This window comes from Vulpes vulpes, chromosome X (assembly GCF_048418805.1).
Source record: "Vulpes vulpes isolate BD-2025 chromosome X, VulVul3, whole genome shotgun sequence".
NCBI classification, from domain to species: Eukaryota; Metazoa; Chordata; class Mammalia; order Carnivora; family Canidae; genus Vulpes; species Vulpes vulpes.
The window spans coordinates 27,871,577-27,893,707 of NC_132796.1; the positions used below are offsets into that span (position 1 = coordinate 27,871,577).

Below are 22,131 nucleotides of genomic sequence, written 5' to 3' on the forward strand. Positions count from 1 at the left end.
GCAAAAAGTATTTTAGAAACTAAAATATGTATAAGTTGGGAGCAAACTCTAGTAGTGGAAAGACTATAAGAAATAAAAATTAAGTTCTAGACTATTTGGGGAAGTTTTAACTATACTATGCAACTTCTGCCCCACCTTCTTTTCTACATCTCTCAGCAATGGAAGTGGAAATTAATATAGGGGGGAGAGTGTGGGAGACTAGCTTTCTCCCTTGTACTACAATCAACAAAGTTAAATGATTAGGATAAAAAAGAAGAGAGTGCTTCCTCATTCTAGCCCTTTCCCCTTCTCCTCTTGGCTACGAACTAATCACCAGGATGAGGAGCTATCTAAGTCATGTTATCTATTTGAGTTTCAGTGCTCTCATTAAAAAAAAAAAAAAAAGGAAATGGGGGCCTCTGGGTGGCCGAATCAGTTAAGCATCCGCCTTTGGCTCAGGTCATGACCCCAGGGTCTTGGTGTCAAGTCCCAGGTCAGGCTTCCTGTTCAGAGCGAAGTCTGCTGCTGCCTCTTCCTCTCACTCTCTCTGCTCCTCCCCTTCAGCTTGTGCTCTGCTCTCTCTGGTTCACTCTCTCTCAAATAAATAAATAAATAAAATATTTTAAAAAAGAAGGAAATGTACTGAGTGGCCTTTAAGATCTCCTCTAGCATTAATGTTTTAAATTATTAAAATTCATCATTTGGGCAGCCTGGGTGGCTCAGCGGTTTAGCGCCACCTCCTGCCCAGGTTGTGATCCTAGAGACCCAGGATCGAGTCCCACGTCAGGCTCCCTGCATGGAGCCTGCTTCTCCTTCTGCCTGTGTCTCTGCCTCTCTCTCTCTCTCTCTCTCATGAATAAATAAATAAAATCTTTAAAAAAATAATAAAATAAAATAAAATTCATCATTAATTAACATTTAAATGACTGATTTCCAAACACATAAAGAATAGTAAGACTAACCAACAGCAAAAGAAAGCTATATACCTTCCTAGGTTAACCCAGACCTGAACCCATAAATAAGAATGTGCAACCAAAGTTCACCAGCCTTTTGAGGAAACAGACTAATTGAGTAAGACAATATAGCCTAGTAGATAAGCAGAGTCCTCTATAAATTCAAATCCTGGCTCTACCACATATTAGCCAAATGGTCTTAGGGAAATAATGCAACCTCTCTATGCTTCAGTTTCCCAATAGATGCAATGGGACTAATTATAGTATATATGTCATGAGAAACAGGTGGGATATTTTAATTAGAAGAGTGCCTATGAAATAACATTAACTTAATAAACATTAACTTCTATTATTTTGTTCAAAGATTAATTAGATTTCTGAAATGATAGTAATGCATTTTCAATTTATAGACTCATGCCAAAAACACCTAGAAGGTACATATATAAATGTTACAGATACTGTTGATGCAAGTATAATTATAAGATAGGAGGGTGGAGGGTGGGATGGCTGAAGAGGAGTGGGAGATACAGGTTTCCAGTAATGGAATGAATAAGTCACAGAAATAAAAAGCACAGCATAGGGAATGTAATCAATGATACTATAATAACATTGCATGCTGACACATGGTAGCTACACTTGTGGTGGGCATAGCATAGGGCATAGAGTTGTTGAATCCCTATGCTGCACATCTGAAACTAAGGTAACATTGTGTGTCAACCATACTCAAAAGAAATTCTTTTAAGAACATTATAATAACAAAATGGAAAGTGGAGAGGAAAGAAGAGGAAGAAGTGTGATAATTCTGTCATCTGTTATATCAGGTAGTCAACAGATCTTGTCTAAACTTGATGAGACAAGTTTAGAATACCACTTAAAGTAATGCAGGCAACAATTTTAAGAATGGAATGATTATATTATAGCAATCAAATTAGGAAATAGACGGGAAAAAGAGATGCACTTTACGGGCTTCACATCAAGGAGTAAATCCATCTACTGTCAGATATCAATTATTCAGGAAAGAAAAATACATAATTATGAAAACTATGGGAAAAAAACAAAAGAAGTTGCTGACACTTTTAGGAAGTAGAGGGAGTTGGGGTCTTAAAAATATTCTGTTTTCTTTTTTTCCTTTGCAACCCCCTCTAACGTCTCTCTTTTTCCTAACCACATGCTATTATCTCTATGGTAATAAATTAAAATAAAGAATTGGGAAGAAAATTTAATTGTAACATTATACTTACTACAACTTATATGTATATTTTGAGTATTTGTAGACAATTATCATTTCGTTTTCCCACAGAAGTAGAATCTGGCTTCCATTTAACTGCCCTGTAGTCAACTTTGTGTTTTAATATAATACTTCTAATTTCACACATATTGAGATAAAATTTAGCCTTAAACAGATATAAAGCATCAATATCCTAATCTTTGGCAAGGCTCTTTGTCAAACCCTATGCTCTATATTAAGTGCATGCCTTTGTTCTATATAGCTTAGTCTCTCACATTGAAATCAGAACACCTCATGACATTCCTAAGTGTACCAATGACAGTCACCTTGGAACAGAAAGTTCAACCTTTTTTTTCTTTAGGTAAACAATATGAACATCTATCAAAGACAAAAAGAGGGAGATGATTCATTAAAGAGCATTATCGACTCTGAGAAACCTCTTGAAAACTAACCATGTTATATATGAAAAGGTAGTTACTGATGATTCATTCAATATGACAGGAGAGAATATATAAATGATATTTTGAGAGAGAAAGAGTAGGTCAGGGACAGACGGAGCAGGGCAATCTGGAAATGTTTATTGTATTACAAATATATTCAGAAAACACAAAATATAATATTAACAAACGTAGTGTGTGAACATGCTGGCAGGACTGAAGTCTTCCACTTGAAAAGAATATGCTAAAGAGCCAACAAGAACCACATAACCCGATCCTCAGTATTTCTGTTCATCTGCAAACATGTACATGAACAGCAAGATCAATATGTTCAGGCCCTTACTGTGAAGCATGTGGCTGCATAAATCAGTACTGACTTATAATGCAAAACGAATGCCTCTTATTCCTTCTCATCTGGCTGTATTGAAGCCGTGCAGTATTTTTCTTCGTGTCATACTTAGGAAAAACAATGTGTTAACACTGCTTAACATGCCAAATGAGTGTGAGTTTGCCTCCTTTTGAAAATCAGGTTGCTGAGTCACTCACCTGGAAACTCAGTCTGGATGGGGTTAATTAAATCCAGCTGGAGCAAGACACCTGACAAAGCTGCTTATTGAGAGTGCATTTGTTCTTAGATTGAGTTTTAGCATGAAGAAAATTTATATTCTGGACTTTTCTAGAAACAAGACCAGCATAGGGAAATGGGAGCCTCCTCAAGAAAAGAAAGATCAAAGTGAGAAAAGATAAGCTGCATTGAAAATCAGGGCAGATGCAGTCCAGTGGCGTTTCAAACGCAGTTAACAAGGCAATGTATCTGACCCTGGGGATTGGGCTGGTTAAAGAGATGGGTAACAGGAAAGCCAAAGCGGATATCCCTTAGAGTGAATGTATTATACATACAATATATATTTATATATCACATATAATATACATGAATGTATTATATGGGCATATTTCCCATGTTGTTTTGCTTTTTCTTGAACAAGTAATTTACTAAGCTTCTTTTCTTTTACAAGAAAAAGCAAAGAACTATTTTGTTATCTTAGAAAATATAAGTGTATGGAATACAGTTAAGAACATTTGGTTCACCATATTACAATGAGTTCTTTTTATGAAGATCCACAGAACTCTCTTTCAGTGCTTTACAGCAATTGCTCTGCTGTTCCAGAGCAATTGTTTCTTTTGATATTCTAAGCACTGAGTCATAGAATTAATTGTGGTCTCTTTGCCTTGGTTGCTAAGATGCTCCAAGCCTCTTTTAATCCCGAAATATATTTTTTAAAAAAATACAGAGGGCCCTCTGTATTTGCTGAGTGTGTATCTGACAAGAGAAATGTTTCTTTTTCACATTATTAACCTTATGATAGTAATTAATTTTACTACAGCCACTCACAGGAGATTTGGAACCATGTTAGCGCTATTGTTCCGGCCCCTACTAATACATTATTTGTTTAGAAAGATCAACTCCATTCTTAGCCAAGTTAGAACTTAACCTTGATTTTCTGGCAGATTCCCAATTTCAAATATGTTGGTCCGTTTGCCCCCCACCATAACCATATTCACACTCCAGTATTTTAATATTTCAATAACGAAATGATATATCACATAAAAATAGGATATTCCTATTCAGTACATTCCAGTGGATAGATCAATATGGTTAAATACATAACATGTTACATAGCAGGAAATGAGCTGGAACCACACTGGTGAAAAAAGATATCAGTCTCTAAATCAATACTTACAAAAATTAGTCAATATCTCAGTGGTCTCCTTACCTATGACTGTGGATGAGAGCGTTCAAAGCCAGGCCATCAGACCAGCTGGTGGTGAAGTTAATGACATTAACCTGTGGATAATTACGAGTTGATTGTCGGACCCAGCTCAGGAGAATCTTTTCACTGTTGGTTTGTTGCAATCCAGCCATGATATTTTTCATTACATTTTTGACCTACATGTGGAAAGAAATTTTCATAAGAAAATGCCTTCCCTGAACAAGAACCACACAAATTTCAATTTAAATGTCCTAATCTTCAGTAATAAGCGGTAGGAATTTTAGAGTCAATTAGTAATGAGAAAAAATAGATTCGACCAGGACGGAGTCCATTCTAGTTAGTTAGGAATTTACTCCGATTGGTAGGTGTCACCATACACTACTTATTGCACACGTTTAACATCACTCCTGGATTCTGCTACATTAAACTTTAAAGTTTGTGCTTTTAGAATTGCTCATCTAGCTTTCAATGGATATGGTAGGAAAGAGTACAAAAACATCAGACTTGTTATTGACCAAGGACTTAATATTAGTGGTGTTAGGACAGAAAGTATGGCACAGTGGCTAAGAGAATGAGCTTACTTTATTTAAACCTAGGTTCAAATTTTTACTTTGCTATTAACAATTTGTGTTAATTGGGCCATTTAAAAGGCTATCTTTTTTTTAGGCCTCTGTTTCTTATACATCCAAGGTTGTTTTAAGAATAAAGGACAACTGGGGATCCCTGGGTAGCTCAGTAGTTTAGTGCCTGCCTTCTGCCCAGGGCGTGATCCTGGAGTCCTAGGATCAAGTCCCACATCGGGCTCCCTGCATGGAGCCTGCTTCTCCCTCTGCCTGTGTCTCTGCCTCTCTCTGTGTGTGTATCTCTCATGAATAAATAATAAAATTTTTTTGAAAAAAGAGTAAAGGACTATAGTAAAATAAAATCCCGGTTTATACTATAACTTAAAATAATGCAAATTATGTTTACTGATCGAAATGAAAAAAAGAACAGAAAAATGAGTTTACCTATTTAAAGTAAAAAACAATGAAAGAGAAAGTATCTCTAAAAGCTGTGAATGTACTGCTTTGGGGTTTTTTGTTCATTTGTTTTTGTTTTGTAGTCAGTCTGGTTTAGTTTGTTACAGCTTTTTTCAGGAAAGAGATTCACATGCAAGAGAAGGACAAAGGTTACAAATACCCAAAACATGGTGCAGCACTCTGGCTCCTTTGTGAGGCCTCTCAGGTCACAGGAAATGGCATTTAAGAAGCTGCTTTTGTATTTAAAAAAAAGTCATAAAATCCCATTGAAGGTACCTACACAGCATAGGTCCTTAGATGAACACAAGAGGCACATCCCACCTCTGCAGGGGTGGTCAGAGACCTGCTCTGGTGTGTAGAAGCACAGTGCCGGCGGCCCCCCGGAAGTGTTTGGCTAGACCTACCTGCCCAGCGACACAGGATACTGTCAGTGTTTTTTTCAGGGTGTTCTTGATATTTTGGACCTGATAAGCTAATCTCTGAGCTTTTCTATGAAACAGTCTTAGAAGAATATGTCACCTGAAGAAGCCACGGTCTCCAAAAACATGAAGTGTCAGTTATGATCACGGAGACCCACTCTTTCCTAGATGACAGGGCAAAGGTCAGCTTTCTCCCTGCCTCAGGAATGAAGAGGGACCTGACACTCGCTGAACAAAAGAACCTTGGAAGGATCATTGTCGACAAAGTCCCTGGCGTGAGCAGGGTCACCAAATGCACAGAAAACCACAGGCGCCTGGAGGGTTGTCTTACTCGTCCTGGCACCCCGCCCTCCCTCCTGCAGCACGAAATGCTCCCCGGGACGGGGTAACAGGCTGTCTTCTCTGCCCCCTTGTGTTTCTTTTTCAGCAGCGAGGTTAAGGGCTTAGGGTTGTGAGGCACAGGTCGGGAAAAGAGGAGGGTCCATTCAAGATGCCCTCACGCGCAGACTGGTTAGGTGGTGCTAGGACAAGCGGCGTCGTTTTGTGTACTGGGCTCAGGAAGGTCACCGTGGGACTGTGGGCGGGCCACTCTGTCGCAGCTTCCACCGCTGCTCCTTGAGACGTCACAGCCCCAGTCCCGGCGCACACTGTCCCCACGGCCGCACTCCAGCCGCAGGCTGCAGGCGTGAGGGCCCGTGTGGCCCGGGTTGCCTGGGCACTGGCCGGACTTCCAACGGGCTTGGCATCGCCACTTTCTTCTTCTGCCTTTCTGGCTGTCGCTTGCGGAGTCTCCTCGCCTGAGGAATTTGGCCTAGTCGTTAAAGGTCACGGAGAAGCCCCTTGCAAGCAGGATGGTGGCAAAGAAGCCAACCCTGCCCAGCTGAGCTGAAAGCCCCGTCCGAGGATTTGGCAACGGCTGCAACAGAGATGGCGGGAGACACGAGGGCCGCCGCGACCCTGCGTAGGAAGCCCATCAAGGGCCAGCGCGAGCCCTCGCGCTGTCGCTCAGCCGCGGGGCATCGGCACAGCGGAGGCGGGGGGCCTGCAGAAGCCCTGCGGGGAGCGCGCCCGAAGGTGGCTGCTGAGGACACAACGCAGCGCGGGTGACAAAGGACCCGCGACCCCGCCAGCAGGAGGCGGCCTCAGAGCGAGCAGAAGAGGGCGCCCCCGCGGCCGGCGGAACCGGAAGGACCCAGGCTCTAGACTAGTTTCCGGGCAGGGGGAGGGTCTGCGGGTCACGAGGCTCCGCGGGGCCACGAGGCTGCTCCTCCCTCCCCTCTCTCGCAAAAGCCAGAAGGGAAGTGGAAACCCAGACCTTGGGGGAAGGACAAAAAGGCCAGACTCTTGAGTTTATTTTTATTAGTTTCTGCACATTTGATTCTCTTGTAGGCTTTGTGCAATGCTGTATTTCCAAGTTGCATTCTTCTAACGAATCTGATGCAGAAATCCATTCTAAACATTTCTCTAGCTTTCAAGAATGCAGTGACACCACATTATAGAACCGTCCACATATCCTACTAAAGGCAAAATTACTAGGCAGCTTTTTAAATATGAGTCAGGACCCTTATCATATACCTGAAGGAAATATATAAGTAAACGTGATTAGTTTTTGCCACCAAGGGCTTTCTCTTTGGAAAGCATAAGGTCCATATACTACCAACATTTGATCAGATGATGAATATTTATTGCATATTCTAAATATGACATTTTATTTTGCTTCTTCATCCATGTAGAAGTTAACAAGGGCCTCCGGGGAAAATACATATTTTAACATCTTCAATGTTAGTCATCTTTTTATGAAAGAGTCGATGCAAATTTTAGGGTAGACTTAAATCTAACTTTAAAATACTTGAAAAGGATTTGAGATGATGCTTTGTAAATGTGGTAATGATTTGAAGATGTGAAATCTTTGCATATGTTTATCACCATCCCTTGATAGCCAAATCTATTATTTAGAGGTAGATTATCCAGTTTTCTTAATTCCTTCCTGGCCTGCTTATTTAGTCAGTTACTCAGTGAATAAATAGGTCAAATCATTATATAAGATACATTATTTTTCGCATCACATTCTAAAGTTATAAGGGGCACAACACAACTTCCATGCACAGTGATTGCAAGACATGTATTTCATGTCCTGTGCTAAACTTGGGCTGGACTCAGCACACACCGGCTCAGTGGTGGTGATTTGCACTGATCGGGCAACCCTCCCATGATGAATGGCTCTCATTTGTGAAATGCTTGGCCAGACTGCCCTCTATGCACATAATGTTAAAGGACAACACAGCATTCAATCCAAAACTCCTTTGGCATCATTATGTCATTAATTCAGCTTATCATCCTCAGCCTCACTGGTATTGCTTCTTCTATTTGGGTACAAATGCTGCTAAGAAAATAATAATAATAATAAAAAGGGCAATGTAAGATGATCTATTCTTTCCCTACCTAAAAGACAATTAACAAGAAATCTTTATTAAGGACCAATCTTCCATCAGACACTGAGCTGGTCCTAAGGTGAGTCTTAAAGTGGAAAGATTTCCCATCCTTTGGGCTTATAGGCCCTAAAGAGAGAAAATCAATTTAAACAAATGTGTGCATGAGTGTGTGTGCATACAGCTCTGCATCTGTTTTTAAAAGGAAAAAGTTGAAATGTCTATGAGCAGTGATTTCACAAAATGACTAGGAGTTAACAGGGCAAAGAAGGCATGATGGATATGGAGATGCACCACCAAGATTATCGTTCAAGGAACAGATTGTTGCTATAGCTGTCACAGCCTGCACCTGTGAGTCCTCTCAGGGACTGTCACCTAAGGTCAAATCCTTCCTAGGGCAGCCCAGATCTAGGAACTGATGAAGAGAAATGGTATAAAGACCCAACCATGGGGGAAGCCCTTGTGGCTCAGCGGTTTGGCACTGCCTTCAGCCCAGGGCCTGATCCTGAAGACCTGGCATCAAGTCCCACATCGAGCTCACTGCATGGAGCCTGCTTCTCCCTCTGCCTGTGTCTCTGCCTGTCTTTCTCTTTCTCTCTCACTCTCTCTCTCTCTCTCTCTCTCTCAGGAATAAATAAATAAAATACTTTTTAAAATGTTAAAAAAAAGACCCAGCCATGTCAGCCCCACTGAGAACCACACTGAAGGGTTGGCTATTTTAGCTCCCAGTTCCCAGTGGGGTTGAAAACCACTGTGGCTGGGTGTACATCATAGCTCCAGTGCTTCTCCCTTCAGCTAACTTCTTCCCTCCTCAAGTGCTGGTCCCAAAGGTATGCTTCAATTAATGTCCTGCCTGCTCAATTCAACATCTACTTCCCACGGTCCATCCCGTGATGAAAAGGAGTCATGGTGAAGGGGTAGGAGTAAAGACGGGTAGGGATAATTCTTCTACAAAGAAAGGCTGTGTGTGAAGAAGACTAATGCACACAGGATACTAGGTAGGCAGTTTATAACAAGGTCTTCCATCAACGTAAAACCCATTTTTCTCCTGCATGATGGGCAAATAATAAGTAAATAAATATTGCAGTGTAAAGTAGCCCTGGATTTGAATATTTCCTTTGACTTAGCCAGCAAAGGTCAGATCTGACCTATGAGAGCACACCATTGTTAACAGGGTATGTTTGTATCTCTAGCTGGTTGTCAGAACCAAACTGACCACCCTAAAAAGGATGGTTTGCACTTAAAAAAGAAGGAAGAAAAAGATGCCAAACACAAACCGTCAACTTCACAACTTTGTTCAAGCTGCTTATTCCTCAATATAGGCATTACTTTTCAGGCTAACAATTTTATGTACATGGAAACTGGAAAAACAGTGATAGGAGAGAGAGGGTAGGCATTCCTGACCTTTTACAAGTTCAAAGAGAAGTCCTCCATGGCACTATTAATAACATAGTATGTGGCACTGGAACAGAAGATTCACATCTTTCCATCTCTTAATGTCATTCTCAATCTGATAGATCAGGAAAATACCTAAGGTTGGCCAGAGTGTCCTTTAATCTCTGCTGAGATTCAAGGGCTTCTTTGACTACTTGATAGGAAGGCAAATATGTACTCTTGGTGAAAATACCTTTTAGGATTCAATGGGTTATGATGAAGAGTACTGAGCAGAAAGAATTTTTTAAGTGTGTTTAGTAGTTTTAAAAGGACCAAGCAGTGTGATAGAAGAGAGATAAGATAAGGAGGCAGAGGCTGAGAAGAGTCTACATCCTTGCAATCACAAAGATATGGTGATTCAAGGACACAGGAGTAAAACAACAGACGACTATAAGAGAGGTCTCAGACAAGGAAAGACTACAAAAGCATTCCTTCTGATATTCCCAAATGTGAAAGCCCCTCCATATGTTAATTATTAAAAATGAGCAAGCTCATAAGCAAATGAAAAAAGTATCAGGGTAGTTTTGAAACTATATTGCAGTGAGTTGAGATGGAGTTGGAAAGGGTTTTGAGAAAACAAGAAAGTGTTTGTCTATGAAATATAGTCTGGATGAAAAATACAATTAAAATTGCCTTCTGGTCTCTGTGCATGCCTAACTTTTCCATCTACACAACTTTAGTGTCTTCTGCGAGATGGGGTCCCTCCATGAACCATTTGTTACCACGCCATAAGACAAATCAATTGATAGTCCATTAGAAACTTCTGCAACAATTTTACAAGGTCCTACATATGTCTGTTGAGTTTAATTATAAAATGACTTGGGTTTTGTGTGTCTTTTTATTTCATTTTTGTAATGCTTCAGTTTTATTATAATTTACAATGAAAAAGAGGGAAAAACTGTTCTTTTCTCAAGACAAAGCAACAGGAGTAAACCAGTTTGGTGAAGGGTCCTATGTTGGCTTGCTGGTTCTACTTGATACTATCGCTATATGGAAAAATCCCAGAATTGGGAATCTCAGGTTCATTTGTGGTTCTTATGGTCTATTTTCTGTTGTCATCCACTATGCTGTCCTCTATCTCTTCCCATATGGCTGTGAATTAGGATTGAGCCTGTTCAGAGTATTTGGAATAAAAAGGTAGGGGATTCAACTGGGTCAATATGGGGCTCATTTCAACTACAGAGTTGAATAGGTAACCTCTGGTCTACCTACTGACTCTGAGCAGGAGCAAAGTACAATTCAAGTTAAGTCAACCCTACTAAATGAAGTAGAGATACTTGCTACAATGAGGATAAACCTCAAATACTATGTTCAGTGAAAGAAACTAGGTATAAAAGAACACTTACTATATCATTTCATTGACATGAAATATCCAAAAAGACAGACATAGGAACAGATAAATGGTTGCCCAGTGCTGGGGTTTGGAGTGGGGAGTGACTATAAAGAGACAAGATTTGTTTTTAGGTTGGTGGAAGTATGCTAAAATTAGATTGTTCTTATGATTATACAATCCTGTAAAAATCCCAAAAGCTTTGACAGATTGGGGGGGAAAACTGTTCCTTACTCAAAATAATTTGAGAGGCACTGGGCAAGAGAACTAAACCAGTTGATACATTTTGAATTTTATACTTAGAATGGGTGAATTTATGATACATAAATTACAAATAAAAATCTGTTTTATAAAGAAATTAATCACTGCTAGTAAAAGACCAGACATCCCAATTTTCCTCCAGATTCTTAAAATATGAGTAGAAAACTCCAAGAAATCAAAATTATTCATATGATACACCTATGGTGACAATGATGTACTACACTGAGTGCTTTACAGATATTCTCTCATTCAATTCTGACAAGAAATATACATGTTAATTATTATTTTTTTCTGTTTTGACAGCAAGAGATTATAGCCCCAATGGGGATTTCATTATACCCAATGTCACTATAAGATGGTAAATGGGGGAGTTGAAATTTAAGTTCATGTTGGTCTGACTGAAAAAATGCATACTCTTAACTAAAACCAAATGACCTTTGATCTGTTTTGCAGAGGTCCAATATATATATAGACATTCAGAAAACCTTTTGCTGAGTGTTCTGAAAAAAAATGCAATTCCCAAATCAGATTATGAAGTTAATTTGTATGTATAACATATATATAGATAATCATATCCCACTAATCTTTTACTGGCATTAATTTATATTGAGAATACAAAAAATTCACAGTCTCATTCATTTGGTAGTGATTAACAGTTTATTGCAAAACTATGTAGATTCATGCATAGGTGGGTTATAAAAGACATATTTGTGAAAAAATAGTTTTATTAACCTATTGATGAGATTGGTCTTTTTTGTCTCATCTCCACACATTGAAGTAAAATTTAGAAAAATATTCCTGCAAATGTTCTAGAATCTGTTTTATAATCTGCTGATCCTTCCCATCTCAAATGACATCAGTTGTGCCCATTTAAAAGGCAGTGCTATGGAGATGGGCTTTGTATTGCCAGAGGTATATATGTCTGTTTTGCAGGTCAAGGATAAAAATGAAAGGAAGAATCAGAAACATTTTTCACAACAAGAAAACATTCATCAGGATTCTTACCTGCCAGTGGAGGATTATATTCCAAATCAAACCAAGAGTCAGTTTGTGATTTCCATCTACTATGTCAGTACTTCCAATGTTCACTAAATCAACCTGTTAAAGATAAAGGGAAAACATTTAAAGGAAAGAGACAAAATGTCTATTTGGGAAGAAAACAAAATGCGAAGGTAATTGCATTTAGCTATTTTCAGAGCCTACAGTATTACAGCTTTTAAAAAAATAATCTAAAAATGAAACAAAATGCATTTGTAAATGCACTCTCTTTAACAAACAAGTGCCCCTGAACACATTTGCAAAAACATAGGAAATGAATGTACTTTTAGTATATAAACAGATGACTGCAGATTAAAGAGGCCAATCAGAATATCTTCAAATAAAATGTATAACAATGATAACTCATAAAGGATGCCTAAAATTAAGATATGCTTCCTAATACAAAATTGAAACTCAATAAAAAGAAATTTTCCTCAGTCCTTTAATCTTGCTCAAAAGAGTGCTATTACAATTAGGGGTGACTGCATTTGACTAAAATGGCCTTGCTTTAGAAACAGATATTAGAACTCTAATAAATAATGGAGCCCTCTTCGCTTTAAGTTTGGGGATCAAAATCTGGCAGGCTCTTTTTTTTAAGGCTAATTCTATCTCCTGTCCTTTATGTTCCTAATATTTTTAGGTGGAGTCAGGATAAACATAAGCATCAGGCAAATAAAATAGGTGAATGAAGAGATGTTCAACATTATTAGCCATTAGGAAAAAGCAAATTATAACCACAATGAGCTAGCACTACGCACTTATCATAGTGGCTAAAATTTTTAAATAGTGACAACATCAAATGCCAGTGAGGATATGGACAAACTGGATCACTCATGCATTGCTGGGGAAAATGTAAATAGTACAGGCCAGAGTGCCTGGAAAACATTTTGGTCCTTTCTTGCAAAACTTAGCATGGGGGACGTGTGGGTGGCTCAGCGACTGAGCATCTGCCTTTGGCTCGGTGTGGTCTCAGAGTTTCTGGATCAAGTCCCACATTGGGCTCCCCTCGAGGAGCCTGCTTCTCCCTCTGCCTATGTCTCTGCCTCTCTCTCTCTGTGTCTCTCATGAATAAATAAATAAATAAATAAATAAATAAATAAATAAGTCTTTAAAAAAAAAAAAACTCAGCATGGGCTTAGCATACAATCCAGCAATTGGGCTCTTGGGCATTTATCCCAAAGCAATGAAAACTTATATTTATACAAAACCCTATGTGTACATGTTCATATCAGCTTTATTTGTAATGGTCAAACACAGCCATCTGGGAGAACAGCCCAGTTGTTCTTCAGGGGTGAAGGGTTAAACAAGCTGTAGTACATCCATACCATGGAATTCCACTCTGCAATGAAAATAAACTGTTGATAAATGCAGCAACTTGGGTAAATCTCATAGGAATTATGCTGAGTTAAAAAAAAACAAGGCAAATCTCAAAGGGTTCCAGATACAATGATTAACTATAACGGTTTTGAATAGACAAAGTTAAAGCAATTGATACCAGAGATCAGGGTGAGGGAGTGGGGTAGGTGGATGTGGTTCTAAAATGGCATAGTGGTGGATCCTTGTGGTGATGAATCTGTTCTGCATTTTGTCTGTGATGGTAGAGACAGACACACATGCACAGATGTGAAAATGTACAGAGTTTAAAGCACCTGTCCATGCATACTTGAGTGCAAGTAAAACTCAAGAAATATGAATACTAAAATAAATAAATAAATAAATAAATAAATAAATAAATAAATAAATAAATAAAAATATGAATACTATTGGTGGCTTGTATCAATGTCGATATGTGTAGTGATATCATCGTACAATTTTACAGTATACCACAACTGAGGTAAAGCTTGGCTAAAGGAACACAGGATCTCTCTGTATTATTTCTTACAACTATATGTGAATTTTCAATTATCTCAAAATAAAAAGTTTAACTAAGAAATGGACATCCAGGGATACTTTAAAAGGAGAAAATATCACAGTAAAGTAAATAGGCAACTTCAGATTAAGGCCTGTAGAGTGGATGTGATACTGTCAGAGCAGGAGTGAGGGTTAAGAAGTAACTCATATTTCTTTCCCAATTTACCATTCTTGGCTCACTGATCCTTTTGGTTGAATTTCTTTTGGCTGCCTCCAGGATCCTACCATTTTTTCTTACCCTAAGGGCAGCAACCTGAGAGACTTGCCTAATCCTCATCTTCCCATGGATATGTTCTCTAAATAGCCAAGAGTCATTTTGATTAAACCTTTCATTTTCTAAGGCTCCAAACCCTTACTGGTCTACATGTCACTCCAACCTGTCTTTTCCATTAGTTTCTTCCTTCAGTAAGAAGGGTCCACCATTCTATCACTCAATGATAAATTATATTCCTTATCATTCATCTAAATTTTCTAGATGTTATTAATCACAACTTGAAAATATGAAGCTGTCTGGGAAATCCAGGTGAAAACAATAAAAAGGCTACCATTTGGTATAATTGTTAAATCACTCCCAATTATGCCTTCTATAAAGTTACTTACAGGTCCAATGGATAATCAAATATTCAAATTTATTTTTGTATCCCAACTATATAAACATTATTGGTTTAATGGCTTAAAACAAATAAAGAATACAGAAAAGAATGTAGAATCACTTGAATAAAGATAGATGATCAAAGTATAAGTCCATAGTTTAATTCCAAATATACTTTATAGTAGAGGATATTACTGAGCTATGCAATAGATTAGATGTGAGGATTGGTACCATATGGACTTCACAGCGGAGTCAGCCTGAAGTAGTATGTAAATGGACATTTCACTAAGGTTCAGCTGAGGAGTGGATAAATGGAAGTCCTGAAAACTAGTTAACATGAAGACTTTGACTTTCTTGGATAGAGCAAAGTCAAAGTAATACTGCCATTATAAGATATTACATGTTGACGATGGTGGAAGAGTAGGGGTCCTCAACTCATCTGGCCCCACAAACACCTAAATAACTTTCAAAACATCCTGAACACCTACGAATTCGACCTGATATTTTAAGAGAGGACAGCTGGAATGCTACAGAGAGAAAAGTTTTTGCCTCTAACAAGGTGGGAAGGTGGGGGGGGGGAAGAATAAAATGGGGGAGGGGAACCACGAGTAGCCAGGTTAAAGTGGAGCGGGGAGAGCCTCTGGGGCAGGAAAGCCGAGCCCTGGAGAAGTGGGAACTTTAAAAGTCCGCACCAGAATTTTCCCTGACAGAAAAGTGCTTAGCAGGGAAATTGGGCAGAATCACAGAAGGGACAATGAAGCCTCAAGATTCCCAGAGTCACTAAAAGAGGAGGGGCTCACAGGGGAAAGCTCACCACAAACCGGGGTCCGTTAAAGGTAAAGGGCTGGAGAACTGCAACCCTCCGGGGCATTTGGGAGAAGCCAGTTGGTTAGGCAGGCTGGCTCCGGAGGGAGGTGGCTATACCTTGTTCCCTTTGGGAGAGATGGTCCCCGTAGGCACAGGTTCAGCAGCACGGGCCCCAGATCCCAGGGTGCCCAAGTGGACAAAGCTGTCGATCCTGCATTCCCCCCGGGACAGGAGGAAGCAAGGAGGATGCAGGACAGCAAGAACTTTCCTGGCACCCCACAAGCTGTGCAGATCAGTGCACCCACGCTGGCCCTGGGAGCATCTAGGCCAGTGAGGACCGGGAGACTGCTTTAGTTACTCACGGGGAGCTTGACTCCAGATCTGGAAATCTAGCTGCGGCCAGCGTTGCTTTTCCTCCTTGTATCACTCTGTGCCTGGGAGAGGCAGGGCCTCCAGGGAACAAAGGCCTCATGGGGTAAACAGCTCCCACTGAGCCCGGCACCCAGCAGGGGGCGGGGCATCTGGGCCCAGGCCCTGAAAACCAGCACAGCAGACCCTCCCCCAGAAGACCAGCTGGAAGAACAGGGTAAGAGCAAGTTCTTGACCAAGAAGTGCTGGAAAGCTACAGGACTGAGGGAAAATAGTATATAGAACTAGAGAGTCCTTTTTTACTTTTTTTCTTTTTCCATTATGACTCATTTTTATATCAGATTAAAAATTTCCAATATTTTTTCTCTTTTCCCACCTTAACTACAATATATTACCAGCTCTTCATTTTCAAGTTTTTTCCTTTTTGACTTACATATTTCTACAATGACATGTCTTAGATATATTTTTCACTTCTGGATTCCCTTCAGTGTATTCAATTTAATTTTGGTAGATATACGGCATATGGGCTTTTGTTTTTTTGTTTTTTCTGCCTCATTTTGTTTTACAGTGGTGGAAGTTAGTACCTTCTAAAACACAACCAGCATACACCCAGAACCAAGTGGAACACCCTGTTGGCATTCTGTGAGATTAAATTCTCTCTTCCTCCCATTCTTTCCTCCTCTTTTATCTTGTTTATGTTTTGGTGGTCAATGTTGGGGCTTTATATAACTATTTCTGGTTTATATAAATTTGGGGTTAAGCATCTTCTAACATACAGAACAAAATACACTCAGAACCAAGAAGATCACCCTCTAGGACCCCTCAGGTAGACTATATTCTCTCTCCACTACCATTTCCTCACCACCACCATCCCCCCTTTTATTTCTCTTTTTCCTCTTTTCTTTACTTTTTTTTCTTTTTCTTTTTTCTTCTTCTTTGTTTTTGGCTTTTTATTTTTACTACTTTGTTTTAAAATCTGTTTTTCACTTTAGTGGTCCTTTTATCTTGTTCCGTTCTTCTTTTTCTTTTATTTTCTGGTCTCTAACCTCTTCAGAATCATCTAGGGTATATTTTACTTGGGTCGTGGTTGATATTTTTGACTCAGCCCGCCTAAACAGCCACTCTGCACTGGACAAAATGACTAGAAGGAAGAATTCACCAGAAAAGAAAGAACCAGAAACAGTACTCTCTGCCACATAGTTACAGAATTTGGATTTCAATATGATGTCAGAAATTCAATTCAGAAGTACAATTATAAAGTTATTGGTGGCTCTGAAAAAAAACATAAAGGACTCTAGAGACTTTGTTACAGCAGAATTGAGATCTAATCAGGCCAAAATTAAAAATAGATTAAATGAGATGCAATCCAAACTGGATGTTTTAACTGCTAGGGTTAATGAGGTGGAAGAGAGAGTGAGTGACATAGACAACAAACTGATGGTAAGGAAGGAAGCCGAGGAAAAAGAGAAAAATAATTAAAACCCCTTGAGAAAGGCTTAAGGAAATAAATGATGGCTTGAGAAGGAAGAATATACATCTAATTGAGATTCCAGAAGAGACTGAGAGAGAGGAACACAAAGCATATTTGAACAAATCATAGCTGAGAACTTCCCAAATCTGGGGAAGGAAACAGACATTTAGATCCAAGAGACTGAGAGGACCCCTAAAAAATCAATAAAAACCATTCAATACCTCGACATTTAATAGTGAAACTTGCAAATTTCAAAGATAAAGAGAAAATTCTTGAAGCAGTGCAAGACAAGAGATTCTTAACTTTAATGGGGAGAAATATCAGATTAACACAGACCTCTCCACAGCGACCTGGCAGGCCAGAAAGGGCTGGCAGGATATATTCAGGGTACTAAACGAGAAGAACATGCAGCCAAGAATACTTTATCCAGCAAGGCTGTCATTCAGAATAGAAGGAGAGATAAAGAGCTTCCAAGATAGGCAGAAACTGAAGGAATATGTGACCACCAAACAGGCTCTGCAAGAAATATTAAGGGGAACCCTATAAAAGAAAGGAAGCCCAAAGACATAATCCACAAAAACAGGAACTGAATAGGTAATTCGATGACACTAAATTCATATCTTTCAATAGTTACTCTGAATGTGAATGGGTTAAATGACCCCATCAAAAGACACAGGGTTTCAGACTGTATAAAAAAGCAAGACCCATCTATTTGCTGTCTACAAGAGACATTTGAGACCTAAAGACACCTCCAGCCTGAAAATGAAGGGGTGGAGAACCATTTTACCATTCAAATGGTCCTCAAAAAAAAGCTGGAGTAGCAATCCTCATGTCAGATAAGTTAAAGTTTATCACAAAGACTGTAGTAAGAGATGAAGAGGGACACTATATCACACTTAAAGGGTCTATCCAGCAAGAAGACCTAACAATCATGAATATTTATGCCCCTAATGTGGGAGATGCCAAGTATATCAATCAATTAATAAAGTAGAGATAGATAAATAATACACTAATAGTAGGAGAGTTCAACACGGCACTTTCAGCAAATGACAAGTACTTCTAAACAGAACATCACCAAATAAACAAGGCCCTTAAATGATAAACTGGACCAAAGAGATTTCACAGATATACACAGAACTTTCCATCTGAATGCAACTGAATACACATTCTTCTCAAGTGAACATGGAACCCTCTCCAGAATAGACCACACACTGGGTCACAAATCAGGTCTCAAACAATACCAAAAGATTAAGATCGTCCCCTGCATATTCTCAGACCACAATGCTTTGAAACTAGAATTCAATCACAAGAACAAATTTGGAAGAAACTCAAACAAATGAAGGTTAAAGAGCATCCTACTAAAAGATCAATGGGTCAACCAGGAAATTAGAGAATTAAAAAGATTCATGGAAACTAATGAAAATGAAGATGCAACTGTTAAAAATCTTTGTGATACAGCAAAAGCAGTCCTAAGAGGGAAATATATTGCAATACAAGCCTCTCTTGAAAAATTGGAAAAAACTCAAATATACAAGCTAACCTCACATCTAAATGAATTGGAGAAACAACAGCAAGTAAAACCTACACCAAGCAGAAGAAGAGAGGCAATAAAGATTCGAACAGAACTCAATGAAATAGAGACTAGAAGTACTGTAAAACAGATCAACAAAACCAGGAGTTGGTTCTTTGAAAGAATTAATAAGATAGGTAAACCATTAGCCAACCTTATTAAAAACAAAAGAGAAAAGACTCTAATAAATTCACAAGAAAGGTCACAACCAATACAAAGGAAATACAAACGATTTTTAAAACATATTAGGAGCAGCAATATGCCAACAAATTAGGCAATGTAGAAGAAATGGATGCATTTCAGGAAAACCACAAATTACCAAAACTGTAACAGGAAGAAACAGAAACCTGAAAAGGTCAATAACCAGCAAAGAAATTGAAGCGGTCATCAAAAACCTCCCAAGACACAAAAGTCCAGGGCCAGATGGCTTCCCAGGGGAATTCTATCAAACGTTTGAAGAAGAAACAATACCTATTCTACTAACGCTGTTTTGAAGGATAGAAAGGGATGGAATGCTTCCAAACTCGCTTTATGAGGCCAGCATTACCTTGATTCCAAAATCAGACAAAGACCCCACCAGAAAGGAGAATTTATAGACGAATATCCCTGATGAACACACATGCAAAAATTCTCAACAAGATACTAGCCAATAGGATCAAGCAGTAAATGAAGAAGATTATTTACCATGACCAAGTAGGATTTATCCCCAGGATGCAAGGGTGGTTCAACACTTGTAAAACAATCAATGTGATAGATCACATCAACAAGAGAAAAAACAAGAACCATATTATCCTCTCAATAGATGCAGAGAAAGCATTTGACAAAATATTCAATATTGATTGAATCTGTGAAGGAAGGAACATGAAGGCTAGAAGAAAGAATGTGGCAGGTGGAGGCCTGCCATGAAGATCCCACATACCTAAAGATATGGGGATAGAGTAAAGGATATTGCCTGATTGAGAATTATAAGTATTGGGCTCAGGGACAATGTGGCATGGGGTGAAATTGTTAAACAATCTGGGACAGGATTATGAAGAATACTTAATTCTCAATTCATATAAGGAACTGACTGATAGGGAGGAGTTAATGAAGTAGAGAGGCAATAGTAGCAGAAAAGTTGTGCAGATGTTGGCTAACTGTTACAGGCCCTAAAAAAGATAGCATAGGGGGGGATCCCTGGGTGGCTCAGCTGTTTGGCACCTGCCTTTGGCCCAGGGTGCGATCCTGGAGTCCTGGGATCGAGTCCCGTGTTGGGCTTCCGGCATGGGGCCTGCTTCTCCCTCTGCTTGTGTCTCCGCCTCTCTCTCTCTCTCTCTCTCTGTGTGTGTGTGTGTGTGTGTCTATCATGAATAAATAAATAAATCTTAAAAAAAAGATAGCATAGATCAATTATAGATGTCTTAAACTAATACAAGGAAGCTTAAATTTTTCTCAGGGACAACCACCTTTTTCCCAATTCTGAGCTCTAACAAATGTGCATTTTATAATAACATACTGTATCTTTAATTACAACTTGACAAGTAACATGGTGATAACCATAGAGCCATTTCCATTGTCAGCTTTCAGTAAACAGAAGAGCAGAGTATTAAATCTTAGTTTTGTGCAGTCTATAGAAAGTTACAATGATGCAATCCAATTTATGTAACTTTGTTGATTTAAAATTATATTTTGTTAGTTTACTTTTTTTATTGCCAGTATCACTCACTATATCATCAGGTCCTACTATGGCAGGGACCACCTCTGTTTCACTGGTGGTCCTTGCCCTGGAGCATAATGAGTGAGTACCATGGTTTATAAATGGTGTTTCACTCATATATTCTCTATTTTGTATGCCTTAGGAGGTGGCTTTTAGCACACTGCAATTAGTACCAGTCATCATTCCTTTCTAAAGTTCCAAACTTGATCAAGTCAAGCTGCCATAAGGGGGTATTTTGACATCCTGTATTTGGGTTGTAAGAAACACAACCATAACCATTTTTTGAGTATCAAACTATAGGCAAATTTTTGAGCTGTTTTTTATTTATGTGTGTGTGTGTGTGTGTGTGTGTGTGTGTGTGTGTGTATATATAGTCTACTTTTGTTCATTTTAGAAATATTTTATTGCTTTATATATAGTCACATGAATATATTTTACACAAATGCATGAGATCTCATACATGCATCTCTCCCACCTTTCTTGAAGCAAGCTCTTTTCCGTTTTGTTTGCCTCTATTTCTTTCCCTGACTTCTTTCCTAATCTGACCTAAAAAAAAGTTTCATATTCTTCTCCTATTCATATGATCACTGCATGTGGCACAAATCTATAGGGTTTTATATTCTACCAAAAATGGCATATTATTCAGATTCTATTCATTATTGCTTTTACCAAACAATAATCCATTTTATTCATTCATTTTAATGGCTGCATAATAGTTAATAGTTTGGTTGTATCCTAGAGTATTTAGCCAGTCCCATGTTAGTGGACATTCACTTTGTTTCTATACTTGTAATATTTGTTTTAATTTGCTACTTTATATAATATTGCAATGGACAACTTGTATATACATCCCCAGATAACTGATGTTTTTATTGTTATAATAGCTATTCCCAGGAATGTATTTACTAGACCAAATGTATACATTTTTTTAGATTTTGGTAGGTTTTTCTTTATAAAAAGGTTTTAGCATGTCTTTTAACCAGCGATGTATATGAATAGGCTCCTCTCTTACCAGCAATAGATGTTTTTGCCTTTTCATTTTGCCTGTCTAATGAGCGAAAAGATAATGCCTTGTTAATTTATTTCCATGATTCCTAGTACATTTGGAATATCTTTTTGTATGACTGATTATTTCAATTTCATCTGTAAACTGTTAATATGGCTTATTCATTTTCTATAGGTTAGTTTTCTTTTCCTTCTTAATTTTAAGAGCTCTTTGCTACTAATAGATAACATTTATTGAGTACTTACCACATTTAAGATATGATTTAATCAATTTTATATAGTTCAACAATCTAATTTTATATTCATATTCATGAGTGAGATTGTCTTATACATATAAATGTATAATGTATTTTATTTTATGTTTATTGACTGTTGGTACTATGGTTATTCTGACATCACAAAAGGAATTGC

The 22,131-nt window shown here is 38.5% G+C and overlaps 1 protein-coding gene across 2 annotated transcripts in view; it reads right to left on the reverse strand.

Annotated features, from left to right (window-relative positions):
* Positions 1 to 22,131, reverse strand: part of DMD (dystrophin) — a 2,426,617-nt gene that overhangs the window by 1,637,742 nt on the left and 766,744 nt on the right. For both annotated transcript variants that reach the window (XM_072743155.1, XM_072743156.1), the window contains exons 5-6: positions 12,267 to 12,359; positions 4,373 to 4,545 (exon numbers count right to left, since the gene is read on the reverse strand). In XM_072743155.1, coding sequence (XP_072599256.1) covers positions 4,373 to 4,545; positions 12,267 to 12,359 — 266 coding nt within the window. The remainder of the gene's footprint in view (positions 1 to 4,372; positions 4,546 to 12,266; positions 12,360 to 22,131) is intronic.